Source organism: Protopterus annectens, chromosome 3.part1 (genome assembly GCF_019279795.1).
Source record: "Protopterus annectens isolate FY-2018-M chromosome 3.part1, PAN1.0, whole genome shotgun sequence".
Classification (NCBI taxonomy): Eukaryota; Metazoa; Chordata; order Ceratodontiformes; family Protopteridae; genus Protopterus; species Protopterus annectens.
The window spans coordinates 55,989,035-56,002,990 of record NC_056732.1 but is presented as its reverse complement, the minus strand read 5'-3'; the positions used below and the strand labels follow the sequence as shown (position 1 = coordinate 56,002,990).

General features: G+C 40.2%; 1 protein-coding gene across 1 annotated transcript in view; it reads right to left on the bottom strand.

Annotated features, from left to right (window-relative positions):
* The window catches only part of LOC122797631 (integrator complex subunit 8-like), a 165,956-nt gene that overhangs the window by 126,019 nt on the left and 25,981 nt on the right, over positions 1-13,956 (bottom strand). Inside the window, exon 3 of the mRNA XM_044066175.1 lies at positions 4,816-4,990. Coding sequence (XP_043922110.1) covers positions 4,816-4,990 — 175 coding nt within the window. The remainder of the gene's footprint in view (positions 1-4,815; positions 4,991-13,956) is intronic.

Sequence of the window (13,956 nt, the reverse complement as noted above, 5' to 3'; positions counted from 1 at the left end):
GGGTCTGACAATGCCCCGTATGCCAGGCATAGATCTATCCTCAACAGCCTGTCCTTAAGGCTGTATGCATAGGACATGTTACTTATGCCTTCTATTGTTTTAGTGAGGAACCTCTGTGGACATTCCATTTGTTAGACATGCCTCGTTAGGTATATACCAAACAGGGCTATGTACTCAATGATAGGACTGATGAATGCAGAATACAATGGAACAATGATTTCCCTGGACCTAGATGCCATACTTTTGTTTACAAGTTGCACAACATAGAATGATTTCCTCACTACTGTAGACACATTATGATCAAAGGTTAGATTACTGTCTGTGTGCGTCTCTAAGTCCTTGACTACTGGGTCAGCTCAAAGGGGTGTGCTGTCAATATGATAGTCACCAGGGGTGGATGACTTCCTCTACGATACTATTCAGCACTTCTTGGTATTTAGTTTTAGTCCATGGCTCTGACACCAGTTGTTTGTCTGTGTCAGCCCTTCCTGGAGAACACTTCTGTCAGTGTGGGATTCAATCATCTGCAAATTTAGTCAGCCAGAGACCACCGACATTGGCCTTGACTTCAGAGAAGTAAATGCCAAAAAGGATCGGCTCAAGGACCCATCCCAGAGGGACTCCACTTGTGACTGGACTCTCTGTAGAGGTGTATTGCCCAATTCTAATTTTCTGGGGCCTGTCTGGGAGCTAGCTGGCTATTCACCGGGTGTCATATGGGTTTGCACCCCATGTCTTGAGTTGATTAACAATGCTAAAGTGGGTTATTGTATCAAATGCCTTGGCCAGGTCAAGATAGGCAATGTGAAATCATTTTGCCCTTATCCATTGCTTTGGTGACCTTCTCAAAGAAGTCCACCAGACTGAGTAGGCATGACCTGTCCTAGATGAAACCAGACTGGGTTGGGTCCAGTGTCTGGAGGTCTACTATATCATTATTGATCATTTCCACGATGATTCTTTCCATGGCTTTGCATACATGACTAGTGAGACTTATGGGTCTGTAGACGGCCCATCTTTGTGAAGAGAGATGAATGTTGCTGTTCTCCATTTATGAGACACAAAGCTTGTTTGGAGGCTACAGTTAAATAGCAATTCCAGATGGCTTGATAGGTCATGTTTCCTGCAATTTAGAAGGCATTCTGGGATATTGTCTGGCCTTAGAGAGACACAGCATTAAGTACCTGTTCCCTAATGATAACAGGGTTAGCTATATTTGATAGCATTTCCTAGGGGAAGGCTGAGGGGAGAGTGGGATAAAGATGGAGCTGAATTTATCGGCCAGTAGGTTTCCTATATCTTCTGTCTCAGCACAAATGGTTCCATTTACAATGAGCTCTGCACACAACTGTGTGTTGTCTTTGAGGTTGTGGACATAGCTAAAGAATGTCTTGTGGCTGCCCCTGGTCTGGGAGGGCAATTTTACCCCAAATTTAGCTATGGTAGACTATTTGTCATCTGAGTTGTTTGTTTAATTTGATGAGTGCGCTTTTATCCTGCTGGGTGCTGCACCTCCTAAGTTTTGCCATGATTTTGTTCCTTCTGTTATACAGCCTATTGATTTTGTGATTCCAGAAGGGTGGCTTGTTTTTGAGTTAGTTCTGTACTTCTTCCTGGTGGGTACAGCTGCCTCTATGCAGCTGTTAACATGCTTGTATAGGGTTTGTATAGGGTTTCTGTGAACAGTTCTGCATAGACAGCAGTGTTCTCAGGGTTTATGGGGGGCTTGAAATTTTGCCAGGTTATCCCTTAATAGCAGAAGTAGTTCCTGAATATTCCAGGTTTAGCTGGGGGTCCAAATTTTATTGTTACTTCAAAGGAGACCATTTTGTGGTCTGACCTTACCAGAGAAGACATTACACTAGGGGGTTTGCAACACTCCCCCATATTAGTGAGGACCAGATCCAGTATGGTTGCACCCCTGGTTGGTGTACTGACTATCTGGCCCAGGGAGTTTGTATTTACAAAATCCAGGAATCGCTGTGCCTGTACGTTTGGTGTCGTACAGGATTCCCAGTTAACAGTGGGGTAATTAAAGTCGCCCATGAATACATATTGGGTTGGATGGTGAACATTTCCAATAAGTTTAAATATATGTTATGGGCTTCCTGACTCATACAGGGGGACCTACAGCCTGCAAGGAAGTGGCATTGGATTTTGTCTATGGTGATTTGAACAAAGAACTGCTCAAGTGCATTGTCCTGTTCAGCCTTGAGGTATATTAATTTTTAATGTAAATCGAGTCACCTCCACTTTTAGTCCCTATCTGTGCAGTAGCTGGTCTAAATGTGTGGAAGACGTGATACTCTTACACTATCAGTCTGCTCTCCATGGCTTTAAACCACGTCTCCGTGACCACACAGGTGTCAGCATTCTCTAGGGTGAAGAGAGTTTCTAGGGAGTGGAGTTCTTTGCTCAACATATATTCTAACACTAGTCATCCTTGACAGCAAGAAAGATAAATATATATTCTTTTCATTCTGAACCTCTGCACCTTCACAAATCTGTTTACAGTGGTCAAGTGTAAGGCTACTCAGAAAGAAACCTACTTTTTGGTAATAACAAAAAAGTTGAGTAGTGCCTTTCTAAAGTGAGGAAACATGTTCTATTGCCTTTTGAAATAATCTCTTAACTTAAGCTCAGCTCACAAAAAAGTTAATCAATCTGGCTTACTAGTATGATCTGTACACTTGGAACTGAAGAAAGTTCTAGTGCATATTCCTGCAATATTACTTCCAACTTTTATTTTTTTACCATTGAAATCCAAATGCCTACAAAAATAAAAACTGTTTTGCCAACAAAAAAAAAAGTATGATCAATGTGCGAGACTGGTGAGGGACTTAAAACACTTGAATTATTTTTTAAATTTTCTTTTAGAGATTGTAGAACAGTTAAACTGATCATAGTCTTTGTTCTGTTGCTAGCTGCCAAAGAATGATTTTGGATGAGCAAACGTTTCTACTACACAGCATGGTACATGTCTGGAAAATGTTTTCCTCTTTCACTTATTTTCTAATTCTTAGGTCTAATTCTTACGTTTAAGATCTAATGTTCTTCATAAAACTTGACTGGTATAACTCGGTAATGTTAATTTCTACTTCTCATACACACAGAAACATTATGTTTGAACTTAAAGACTAACGTCTGCCGACTGTTATGAGGAAACATGTTTCATAATCTTGAATGGCACTGCGTAATCCTTGTGTCATGTTTTCAGTATTAGGTACCCGATCTGGTGTTGATTCCAGCAGCGTGCTTCAAGCACAGACATTCGAACAGAGTCAAATCACACACTGCCTTACAAAGCAGGTAGAGGTCATCTCTTAGTAACCTATGAAAACAGAACAGAATGACAGATCCTAGATCCTTAGTACATAATTCAAGTTTTCTAACCCCATGAAATTTCTTGTAAGGAATCACTATACCATTTCAGGTTCTTTCAAAAGGCTTGTTCAAAGGTTATATAAACTGTTAAATTATGGGTCCGATCAGTAAACTATTAATGTGTCACAGTGATCTCACACGAGTGACCAAACATGTTCTTTACAATTAGATACAGAATATGCCTTCCCGACTCCAGCAGTAACATGCAAGTTAATGTTTAAAATGCTGTTGACTATTTTCCTTTAATCTTGAACGATGGTGCCATTTTTAATAATTTAATCAATTAGTTTTTAACCATTATCTCTGTCCTTTTTGCCATGTCTCATGATGCTATACATACTGAAAGTAAAGGTGAGGTCATCACTACTTCTGCTGTGGGTGTGTACGTTTTGTGGACTGACATCTTTTATTAAAGTGCACATCTCGCTTGTTATTCATGATCCATTTTCACTTTCATTTCTGAGAACAGTCCGTACAGAAGAGGGCCCAGTAAACAATCCTGTCAGACACCACTGGTAACCCCCCTGTTGGAAACAGATAGGCAACTCCCTAACCAGAGACTTCTCGAAATCTTGTTGCTTAACTATTGCTTTGCTCATTTCGATTACATATGGGTTGATACAGATTTTAATATTTTTAATGCACAATTATTCCTTTAATTTTAATATTTTAATCTGTCAATTATTCCCTTACTCTGAAGAGTGTCAAACCCCTTAGCAAGGTCAAGATAAGCAACATGCAATACTGCTCCATAGCTAACAAACCTAAGCCCAATGTGTCATTTAGGATGAGCTCCGTTAGTACCTTCTCCGTGATACCTTCTCCATGACTTTCCATAGACTATTGGATCAGACTACTGTCTCTAGTACTGTCTGGATCTAATGTGACCTCCCCTTGGGAAATGAAACCCTCACTGCTGAGGACCACAGGTCAGGGACCTGCTCACATGATAAACATTTTGTTTAACATGGTTGATAAAGGTTTATGTTTTCCTAGATTATGTGTAGGAAACTAGCATTTATGTTTAACAAGCCCCATGGAGCTTTGTTTTTTTTTTTTTATTTTACTTCTGGCAGCACTTGTAGCACAAATTGACAGATTTATTTTCTTACTGTAGAGTTTGCCTGTTTTTTTTTTTTTTTCCTGTAACCACAGTAATACAATACTGCATTTTCTTTCATATTGTATTAAATGTTTTATACTAGATCTTTTTTTACGAAAAATTATTTCAGAAAATTCCAGTGTTTCTGTGGCTAATTTCTTTAAATTTCAAAGCTGCATTACCAAGTGGAATAACTATTTAAAACTGAGACAAGTTTAAATGATAACTGCAGAGAAACTAGATATAAAAAAACAAACAAACTGGGAGCTACAAGTGTAAGATTTTAAAAAGACTTGCTTCAAATAATTAGGTTTCTGATGAAGTTTTACCTCTTCTCCAAAATGTCCAAGTCCCATTTGAGATGAGCAGCTACTTTCAAAGCAAGTCGTTTCAGTGTCCGATTACGTCGATTATCTGGAGGTGGTTGCACTTGGTTTTGTTCATTAAGTGAAGGTTTAGATGCCTGCTCCAAAAACTGGACTATTAATTGAACTGGAGCTGAATCTAAAAAAAATAAAATAAAAGCTGTATGAATCATCTACATCAATCGACCAAGCTACACATCACACAAACAATATACAGTGATTTGGAAATCAAGGTCTAACAACAACAGCCACATTTGCTTAATGCTTGGAAAAAATATTCAAAATGTCACAAGTGACTGAAAAGACACTTGTTTACACTACTAAACAGTTTGAAGCTCAAGGACCGATACTGTCATCTCACTCCTGAATGGGTTTTTACTGGCATAATGGCTGTTAGTAACCAAATCCCTCATCCTGAGCACAGGAAATGGTTTGGCCACACCAACACTACAAATGCACTTTTGTAAAAGAAAATATCCTCTTCAGAGAGATATGCTTAATCTGCCTTCTTTTTCACACAAAATTTCAAGAAAATAACTTTCTGGGCTTTTAAGTGGTAGTACATTAGCTTACAACAGACAGAAGCGTCTGTAAATTAAGCAGTTAACAGTTTATGCTGCTGGCTAGACTCCCTGCAGTCGGCAGAGTGCCTGTGGCCTACTACACTCACAGAAATATTGGAGCTGTGTATTTTAACCCAGTGTGTCTTAAAATGTCTAAAACATGAGACAGAAGGTTGTGGAACACTAATGACAAGGCAGAAGAGGAAAAGATGTCAGAGAACCAGAAAAAGGGGCTGCAGGGCTGGAATTGCTGCAAAGTTGAAAACTAATCCTCACAGGCCTGCTCTACCTTTAATACAGCTAGCAAATGCACGCTCACTGGACAGTAACATGGATAACCTGAAACTGGAACTCAAGAAAAATAAGGTGAGAAATACTCATTTATTGCTGATTACTAAGACGTGGCTGCATAACAAGATCAAGGCTAGTGCTGTTAGCTCTAAGGTCTCACACTCTTTCGTGCAGACAGATGTCAAGCTTTGTGTGGCAAGGCCAAGGGAGGTGGAGTCTGTATCTATGTGAATGAAAGATGGTATAAGAACTGTGAGATTGTTCAGTCACATAGCTCTCAATCTAGAGTTCATGTCTTTAAAATGCAGATCCCTTTATGTACCTAGAGAGCTAAATGGAATATATGTAACACTGGTACACATTCCACCCAGTGCAAACACCACTGAGGCCCCAAGTAATCTTTATAACTATTTGTGAGCTGCAGAGGAAAAACTCAGACATTACACAAGTGGTTGCTGGTGATTTTAATCAAGCAGATCTGAGACAGGTGCTATCCTACTACTATCAAATTGTAGCTTTTCCTAAACACGGCATCCTTGTTGGAATATGCCTACAGAGCAATACAATAACCTAACTTAAGAAGCTCTGATCATCTTACCATCATGCTTCTTACTAGCCTACAAGCTGGCTCTGATCAGGAAAAAAGCCCAAACTTAAGCAGATCAGGGTCAGGCAAGAGGGGGCTTTGGAATGTCTCCAAGACTGCTTTGATAGTACCTGCTGGGACATTTTCAGAGAGGCAGCTAAGTCAGATGAGCAGGTAAATGTAGATAATTACACGGAAGCAGTAATAGCTTACTTTACTAAGTGTGTTGACGATGTATCCAACATTAAAAGCTTCACAATCAGAGCAAACCATAAGCCGTGGCTCAACAACAAAGTCTATGATCTCCTGAAGGCAAGAAATGCAGCCTTTAGGGCCAAGGACAAGGAGGGTTTCGTTAAACTACAGCAAACCTAAAAAGAGGCATTAAAAAGGCCAAGAGGGATTACAGAAAATAAATTACAAAGTCAGTTTGCAGACATGAGGGACACCAGGAGTCTCTGGCAAGGGATACAACAGATTACTGATGATAAAACTAAGTCAGCTCAGTGTTCATAGGCGTTTACTAGGCTAATGACCACAAGGGTCTTTTTAGGCCTAGTCATGCATCCCAAACCTCTGACAAGCTCTGATACCCTTGGTAAGTGTAAGCATGGGCCTAGGAGATTAACCATTTACAGGCTACCTGTGTCCATTACAGACATAGGTGCCAAACCAGGGATGAATTTCTGGCTTACCATCCAATTGTCCAAGTTGCACTTGAATTGGGTTAGGGAGGAATTCTGCTTCACATAGATGGGGAGCCTGTTCCATACACGGAGTAGTCCCTGGGATACACACCTCTCTCTCCAACAGGTCCTATTTATATCACAGGCAAGGTTTAAAAAGTCTTTACAATGGGTAATTCTGGTGCGGTTTGTTTTGTGGATATGCAGGAGGTCCATCAGAGTGGGATCTGACAATGCTCTGTAAGCCAGGCATAGATCTCCCTTCAAAAGTCTGTAGGAGACAAAATGCAGGGATAGGGCCTTGAGGTGGTCTGCAAAGGACATTTTACTTGCGCCCTGTATTCCTTTAGTGAGGAAACTCTGTGGATGTTCCATTTGTTGGATATGCCTGGTTAGGTACATACCAAAGGGGGCACTGTACTCAATAACAGGTCTGATGAATGCTGAATACAGTGGAACAATGACTTCCTTGAACTTAGATGCCATACCTTTGTTTATAAAGTTGTGCAACATAGAATGAATTCCTCACCACTGTAGACACATGATGGTCAAAGGCTAGATTATTATGTGCGCCTACATCTCTGATTACTGGGTCAACTCTAAGGGGCATGTTGTCAATGTGACAGTTCCCAGGGATAGACGACTTCTCAAAGGATACTATTATGCATTTCATTTTAGTCCATAGCTCTGACACCAGCTGTTTCTGTCAGCCCTTCCTGGAGAAGATCTGTGTCGTTGTGGGATACAATGACAGCTCCTAATTTGCAATCATCTGCAAATTTAGTCAGCCAGAGACCACGGACATTACCTTAACTTCTGAGAAGTAAATGCCAAAAAGGAGCAGTCCAAGGACTGATCCCTGAGGGACTCCACTTATGACTGGTCTCTTTGTAGAGGTGGTTGGTTGGGTGGCCTAATGGTTAAGGTGTTTGCCTTACAAACACAAGGCGCAGGGTTTGAGTCTCACAAGGGATAATTGGCTTAAAAAAAAAAATGGCAAGAGCAGTTAGTTAAGTAAGTAAATCTATGAACCTATGGACTCCTCAATTCTAACTTCCTGGGTCATGTCTGTGAGCCAGCTGGCTATCCTCCAGGTGACATACTGGTTTGTACCTAACCTCTTGAGTTAGTCAACAATGCCTGAGTGGGGTATTGTGTCAAGCGCCTTGGCCAGGTCAATGTAGGCAGTGAGAACAATTTTGCCCTTATCTATTGCTTTGGTGACCTTCTCAAAGAAGTCCACCAGGTTGAGTAGGCATGTGCTGCCCTTGACAAAATCAAACTGGATTGAGTCCAGTGTCTGGAGGTTTACTATATCTCTACTGATAATCTCCAAGATAATTCTTTCCATCGCTTTACATACAAGACTATTGAGACTTATGGGTCTGTAGATGTCCCAACTTTGTGCAGATGGATGACTGCTGCCTTTCCCCATTCATGAGGCACGAAGCCTGTTTGGAAGCTACAGTTAAATAGTAATTCCAGAGGCCCTGGTAAGTCATGTTTCATGCTATTTAGAAGGTATCCTGAGATATTGTCTGTGCCCACGGATGCAGTGCTCTTGGTCTTAGAGACAGCATTAAGGACCTGTTCCCTAGTGATAGTAGGGGAAGTTATATTGAATATTTCCTGAGGAAAGGTCGAGGGGGAGAGAGGGGTAAAGTTGGAGCTGAATTTATCAGCCAGGAGGTTTGATATATCTTCTGGCTCAGTATAGGTGGCTCCATTTACAATGAGCTCTGCACACAATTGTGTACTGCCTTTGAGGTTGCAGACATAGCTAAAGAATGCTTTGTGGTTGTCCTTGGCCTGGGATGCCAAACTTACCTCAAATTTGGCTTTGGTACACTTTATTTGTCCTCTGAGGGTGCTTTTATCCTACTGGGTGCTGCACCTCCTAATTTTTGCCATGATTTTCTTCCTCCTGTTATCCAGCCTATTGATTTTGTGATTCCACCAGGTTGGCTTGTTTTTTTGAGTTAGTTCTGTACTTCTTCCTGGTAGGTACAGTTGCCTCTATGCCGCTATTAACATGCTTATACAGGGTTTCTGTGAACAGTTCTGCATAGGCAGCAGTGTTCTCATGGTTTATGGGGGCTTGAAAGTTTGCCAGATTCTCACTTAATAGCAGGAGGTTAGCCTTAGAACAAGTCCTGAATATTCCAGGTTTATCTGGGGGTCCAGGTTTTATTTTTACTTCAAAGGAGACCATTCTGTGGTCTGACCTTACCACTGAAGGCATTACAGAAGGGGGTGTGCAGCAGTCTCCCATATTAGTGAGGACCAGATCCCGTATGGTTGCAACCCCTGGTTGGTATACTCACTAGTCCAGGGGGGTTGTATTTACAAAATCTAGGAATCTCTGTGCATGTACGTTTGGTGTCACATAGGATTCCCAGTTAACAGTGTGGGGTAATTAAAGTCATCCATGAATTATGGTATTGGGTTGGATAGTTAGTGTTTCTAATAAGTTTAAATACATGGTATGCGTTTCCTGGGTCATAGAGGGGGGCCTATAGCTTGCAAGGAAGTAGTATTGGATTTTACCTATGGGTCTTTGAACATGGAGCAGTTCAAGTGTATTGTCCTGTTTGAACAGCCTTGAAGTACATTTATTTGTGATGTAAACAGGGACACCTCCACCTTTAGTCCCTGCCTGTAAAGTAGCTGGCAGAAATGTGTGGAAGTCATTATAAACTTGCACTGTTGGTGTGCTCTCGGCAGCTTTAAACCATGTCTCGGTGACCGCAAAGAAGTCAGCATTCTCTAGGGAAAAGAAAGCTTCTAGATATGGAGTTTTTTGTTTAGGCTCCTAAACCTTGTGTGAAGACAGTAATGAATTCCTAGAGAGGTTGAACTCCTTTTTCAGCAGATCTTAAGAGAAGAAGGATGTGGCTGCTACAAGGCTACCTATTGCCTTAACTCAAATGAAGTGAGATCTCAACTTAAGAAGGTGAACCCCAGGAAGAATGCTGGCCCTGTTAAAATACTGGGAAAGTACTTAAAGGCTGTGCGGACCAACTATGATCAGTTCTAAGTGACATTTTCATCGCCTCCCTTAGTCTTGGTAAAGTTTCCTCTTTGCTATAAGGTGACGAACATTGTCCCTTTCCTCAAAAAAGCTAATCCAGCCTGGCTGAATGACTACAGACAGATTGCTTTAACTTCAAATGTCATGAAATGCTTTGAAAGGCTAGTTAAAAGGCATCTGTCGGCAAACATTCCATCCACCTTCAACCCTCTACAGTTTGCTTATCAGGCTAACAGACCCACTGCGTTTGCTGTTTGAATGACACTCCACCTCTCACTCGATCATCTGGAGGGAAGAAACAACTATGTCAGGCTGTCGTTTATTGACTTCAGCTCGGCATTCAGTACAGTGGTTCCAATGCAGCGTAGTGGCAAGCTTGTACATCTTGCAGTCAGAAAGCTCATGTGCAACTGGATCCTCAACTTCTTGAAGAACAGACAGCAAAAAAACATTTGCTGGTAACACCTCAGGATGCATAATATTCAACACCGGCATTCCTCAGGGTTGTGTGCCAAGCCCTTCATGTTGTTCACCATCCTCACCCATGACTGTTCGGCAAAATACAACATCAATCACATCATTAAGTTTGCAGATGATACTACAGTTGTAGGCCTCAAAGAGGAGGATGAAAGAGCTTACAGAGATGAGGCCTACTCATTGATTGACTGGTGTTCTAAGAACCTTGACCTGAATGTCAATAAAACAAAAGAAATCATTACAGACTTCAGGAAAAGGTCAGCAACACACTCACAGCTCATGATAAGTGGTGACGAGGTGGAAAGGGTCAAATCTACAAAGTTTTTAGAGGTGCATATTTTGGAGGCTCTCTCTTGGACTGTAAACACTACGTATCTACTTTTTCTCAGAAGGCTCAAAAAAGCAAAGCTCCCACCTACTGTTCTCACCACATTTTACAGAGGAGCAGTTGAGAGCATCTCACTAGTAGCTCCACAGTTTGGTTTGGGAACAGTACAACAGCGGAAAAAAAGAAAACTACAGAGAGTGGTGCGACCTGCTGAAAAAAAATCATAGGCACCAACTTACCATCAATCCAAGATCTCTTCACAGCAAGAAACATTAAACGTTCTTCCAAAATCATTTGTGACCCCTTTCACCATGCACATGGCTGGTTTACACAACTGTCTTCGAGCAAGAGATATTGGAGTATCTGCTACAGGACCACCAGACACTTAAACAGCTTCTACCTAACAGTGTTGAGACTTATAAACTCTGATACCAGCCACCGATTATTTAGTCAGTAATCATTCACAACACATAGCTCAGCTGAAAAGTGCGCAATATCTTTTTTTTTTATTCTTTGGTGTAGCAATAAGTTTTCTTATTCATGTGCAACTGCCTGCTGTTCGTCTGATGCAGATGAACAAAGGAGGACAATCTTAACGTGTGCAATCCTCCTCTGTCATGCTGTTATGTACAGCATTCTTCTTAGGACAGTCTGGGAGGGCTCGTGTGTTTTTGTTGTTATTATTGGTTTACCCCTTTGTGGGTCTTGTATTGAATATTTTTTTTTTTTACATTGAAATGTTACACTGTTGTTCTTGCTATCCTTGCTTCCTATGTACTCTCTGGTGAGTTGATACTCAGAACTTCATTTAAGCTGCACTTGTGTAGTCCTAAATGACAATAAAGTTTACTTTGACAAAAGATTTACTTTAAAATCAGTTCACAAAGAATGAAGTACACATAGTACCATAGAATAAGCCTTTTTCAGAACTCGATAACAAACATACAGAGTAAGGACAAAATAAGCAGGGAGTTAACTGTCAAAAGCAATATAAAAACATGCATTTTTTTTTAAATAAAGATGTAATGCAGCACAGATGAGAATCATGAAAAGCTGTATAAAACATTTTTTTTCAGCAAAAAAATATTTATGATATTACATGTAAAAACTGTATAACCCCTTCAAGGTCTTCCTTTTTCTGTGGAAATGTAGTGGAATCCTGAAACTGTTTCAAAATACACACGCCAGAAGTGTTACTTCCTGCCAAAAGCTATGTTATCCCATTTAGACTGGAACTTGCTGGCTTTGATTTAGAGGGAGCTGTTTGGATTTAAAAATTCAGACCTAGCACATGAGTGTCTATATCACATTATCGAAAGTTTACTTAATCGAATCAATAAAGGTCGAACTTTATTGATTAAGTAAAACATCGAATAACGTAAGAAAAATAAAATTTAAAAAAATCTAAATGGTGTAAGCACGGGGGCAAGCCCCCCTGCATCCCCCACCCCTCCACTTAAATATACCAACTCCGAGACCGCACTACACTGAAGTAAACGGAAATCTCCCCTTACGGAGATTTCAGTTTACTTGCACGATGTTCTTCACCTTCAATATTGCCGTACCGACGATATCAGACCAGATATTGTCAGCTTACAACAACGTGAAGTAGACCCGCACATGGAAGTAGGGTCAGAACTTCTTTAATACAGAAAAAGGAGAAGTTCTAGCCTTCTAAAAAACTTATTACCAACTTATTGCCTCAGTCCAGGACAAATAAAGATTTCAGGTATTGTAACGCTTACTTCTACATTCAGAGTGCAGCTGTTCAACTAGTCACAGAGCTGAAGCTTGTGCTTTCTTCTTAAAGCATTCTACAGATTTTAGGGATATATGACTATACTGCAGATTCTGCCTGTGTGTTGTCCACAACTGCTAGAAAGTCAAGTCATCCTTGACTGATACAGTGTAGGGACCAGCTAGCTCATATTTTTCTAAAGCACTCTGTCTTCTCAAAACGGTTTCTTTGTGTAAGTGCATTCTTATTTGTAATACAGTTGCCAAATTTAAGTAAACAGCTTTATCAAATATATTTCAGAAGCCCGTGGCTGCTGGCTTATTAACTTATAAAAGGGAATTTGCTCAGATTGGTGAATTACAGCTGTTAGCATACACCTTTAGAAGACCATGTCTCTTTTAGTTATAGCTACCACAAATTAATAATACAGCATTTTAGGAGTGTATACTGACTACAACTTTGGTGCACCAGACTCGTCTAGTTAGTGGCGCAGTGTGTTACTATGTAGGCAAGCAGCGACAGTAACATTAAGAATGTATTATACTCCTCCATGAATTGTCTGTGTAAGTGAAAATGCAAGGCAGCATGGTAATATACTATGCTGACAGTGACGTGTATAAAACCCTGGGAAGTGACCTAATATAGCTTTGCTCTACAGTGGTACAATGTGTGTGGCTGGTGCTGGTCAAATCCCAAGACAGCATCATTCATTTCCTATACTCTCTTAAGACTAACTAGCTTGTGTTTATTGCATGGGACAGTGGTATGGATCAAAAAGCCACTGATCCTCTAACATTATTTGGCAGCAGCTTTATAGTGTCAAGGGTATACTTCTCATTAAACATTAACATCAACTCTAACTAGATTCATAAACTTGTTACATACTGCAATGTGGAAACCACAACATTTTTTAAATGAATGTGTAACCATTACCGTCCTTGGCAGACTCATTCTATTAGACTTTCTGCCTATATGATGAATGCCGTCTCCCAGCATGCCTCTTTATCCACATACAACATAAAATATAAAAATGTATAAATCCAAAAGAAAAGTTGTACAGGTCCCAAAAAAGGTGCCCAGATCAACAGAATAATCCTACCAGAAAAAAGCATCCAGCACAAAATAAAAAATGTTTCAAATGAAGATTTATTGTGAAGTTCAAATACCAAGAATAAAAATCAGCAGAATGCGGTTTCACTTGCATGGCCTTATTAGTGTTGAATAATCAATTCAAACAATAAAATTAAATAGGAAATAGAATAATCATGTGACTAAAAGTAATAACATGATTTATCAGGCAAAATAAATATAACCAGTTATATGCACTAGCTGTACAAGTTGCTGCAAACAATTATAGGTTGAAGCAATTCCAAAAAAAAAAAAAAAAATTATATTTTGGGTGGGC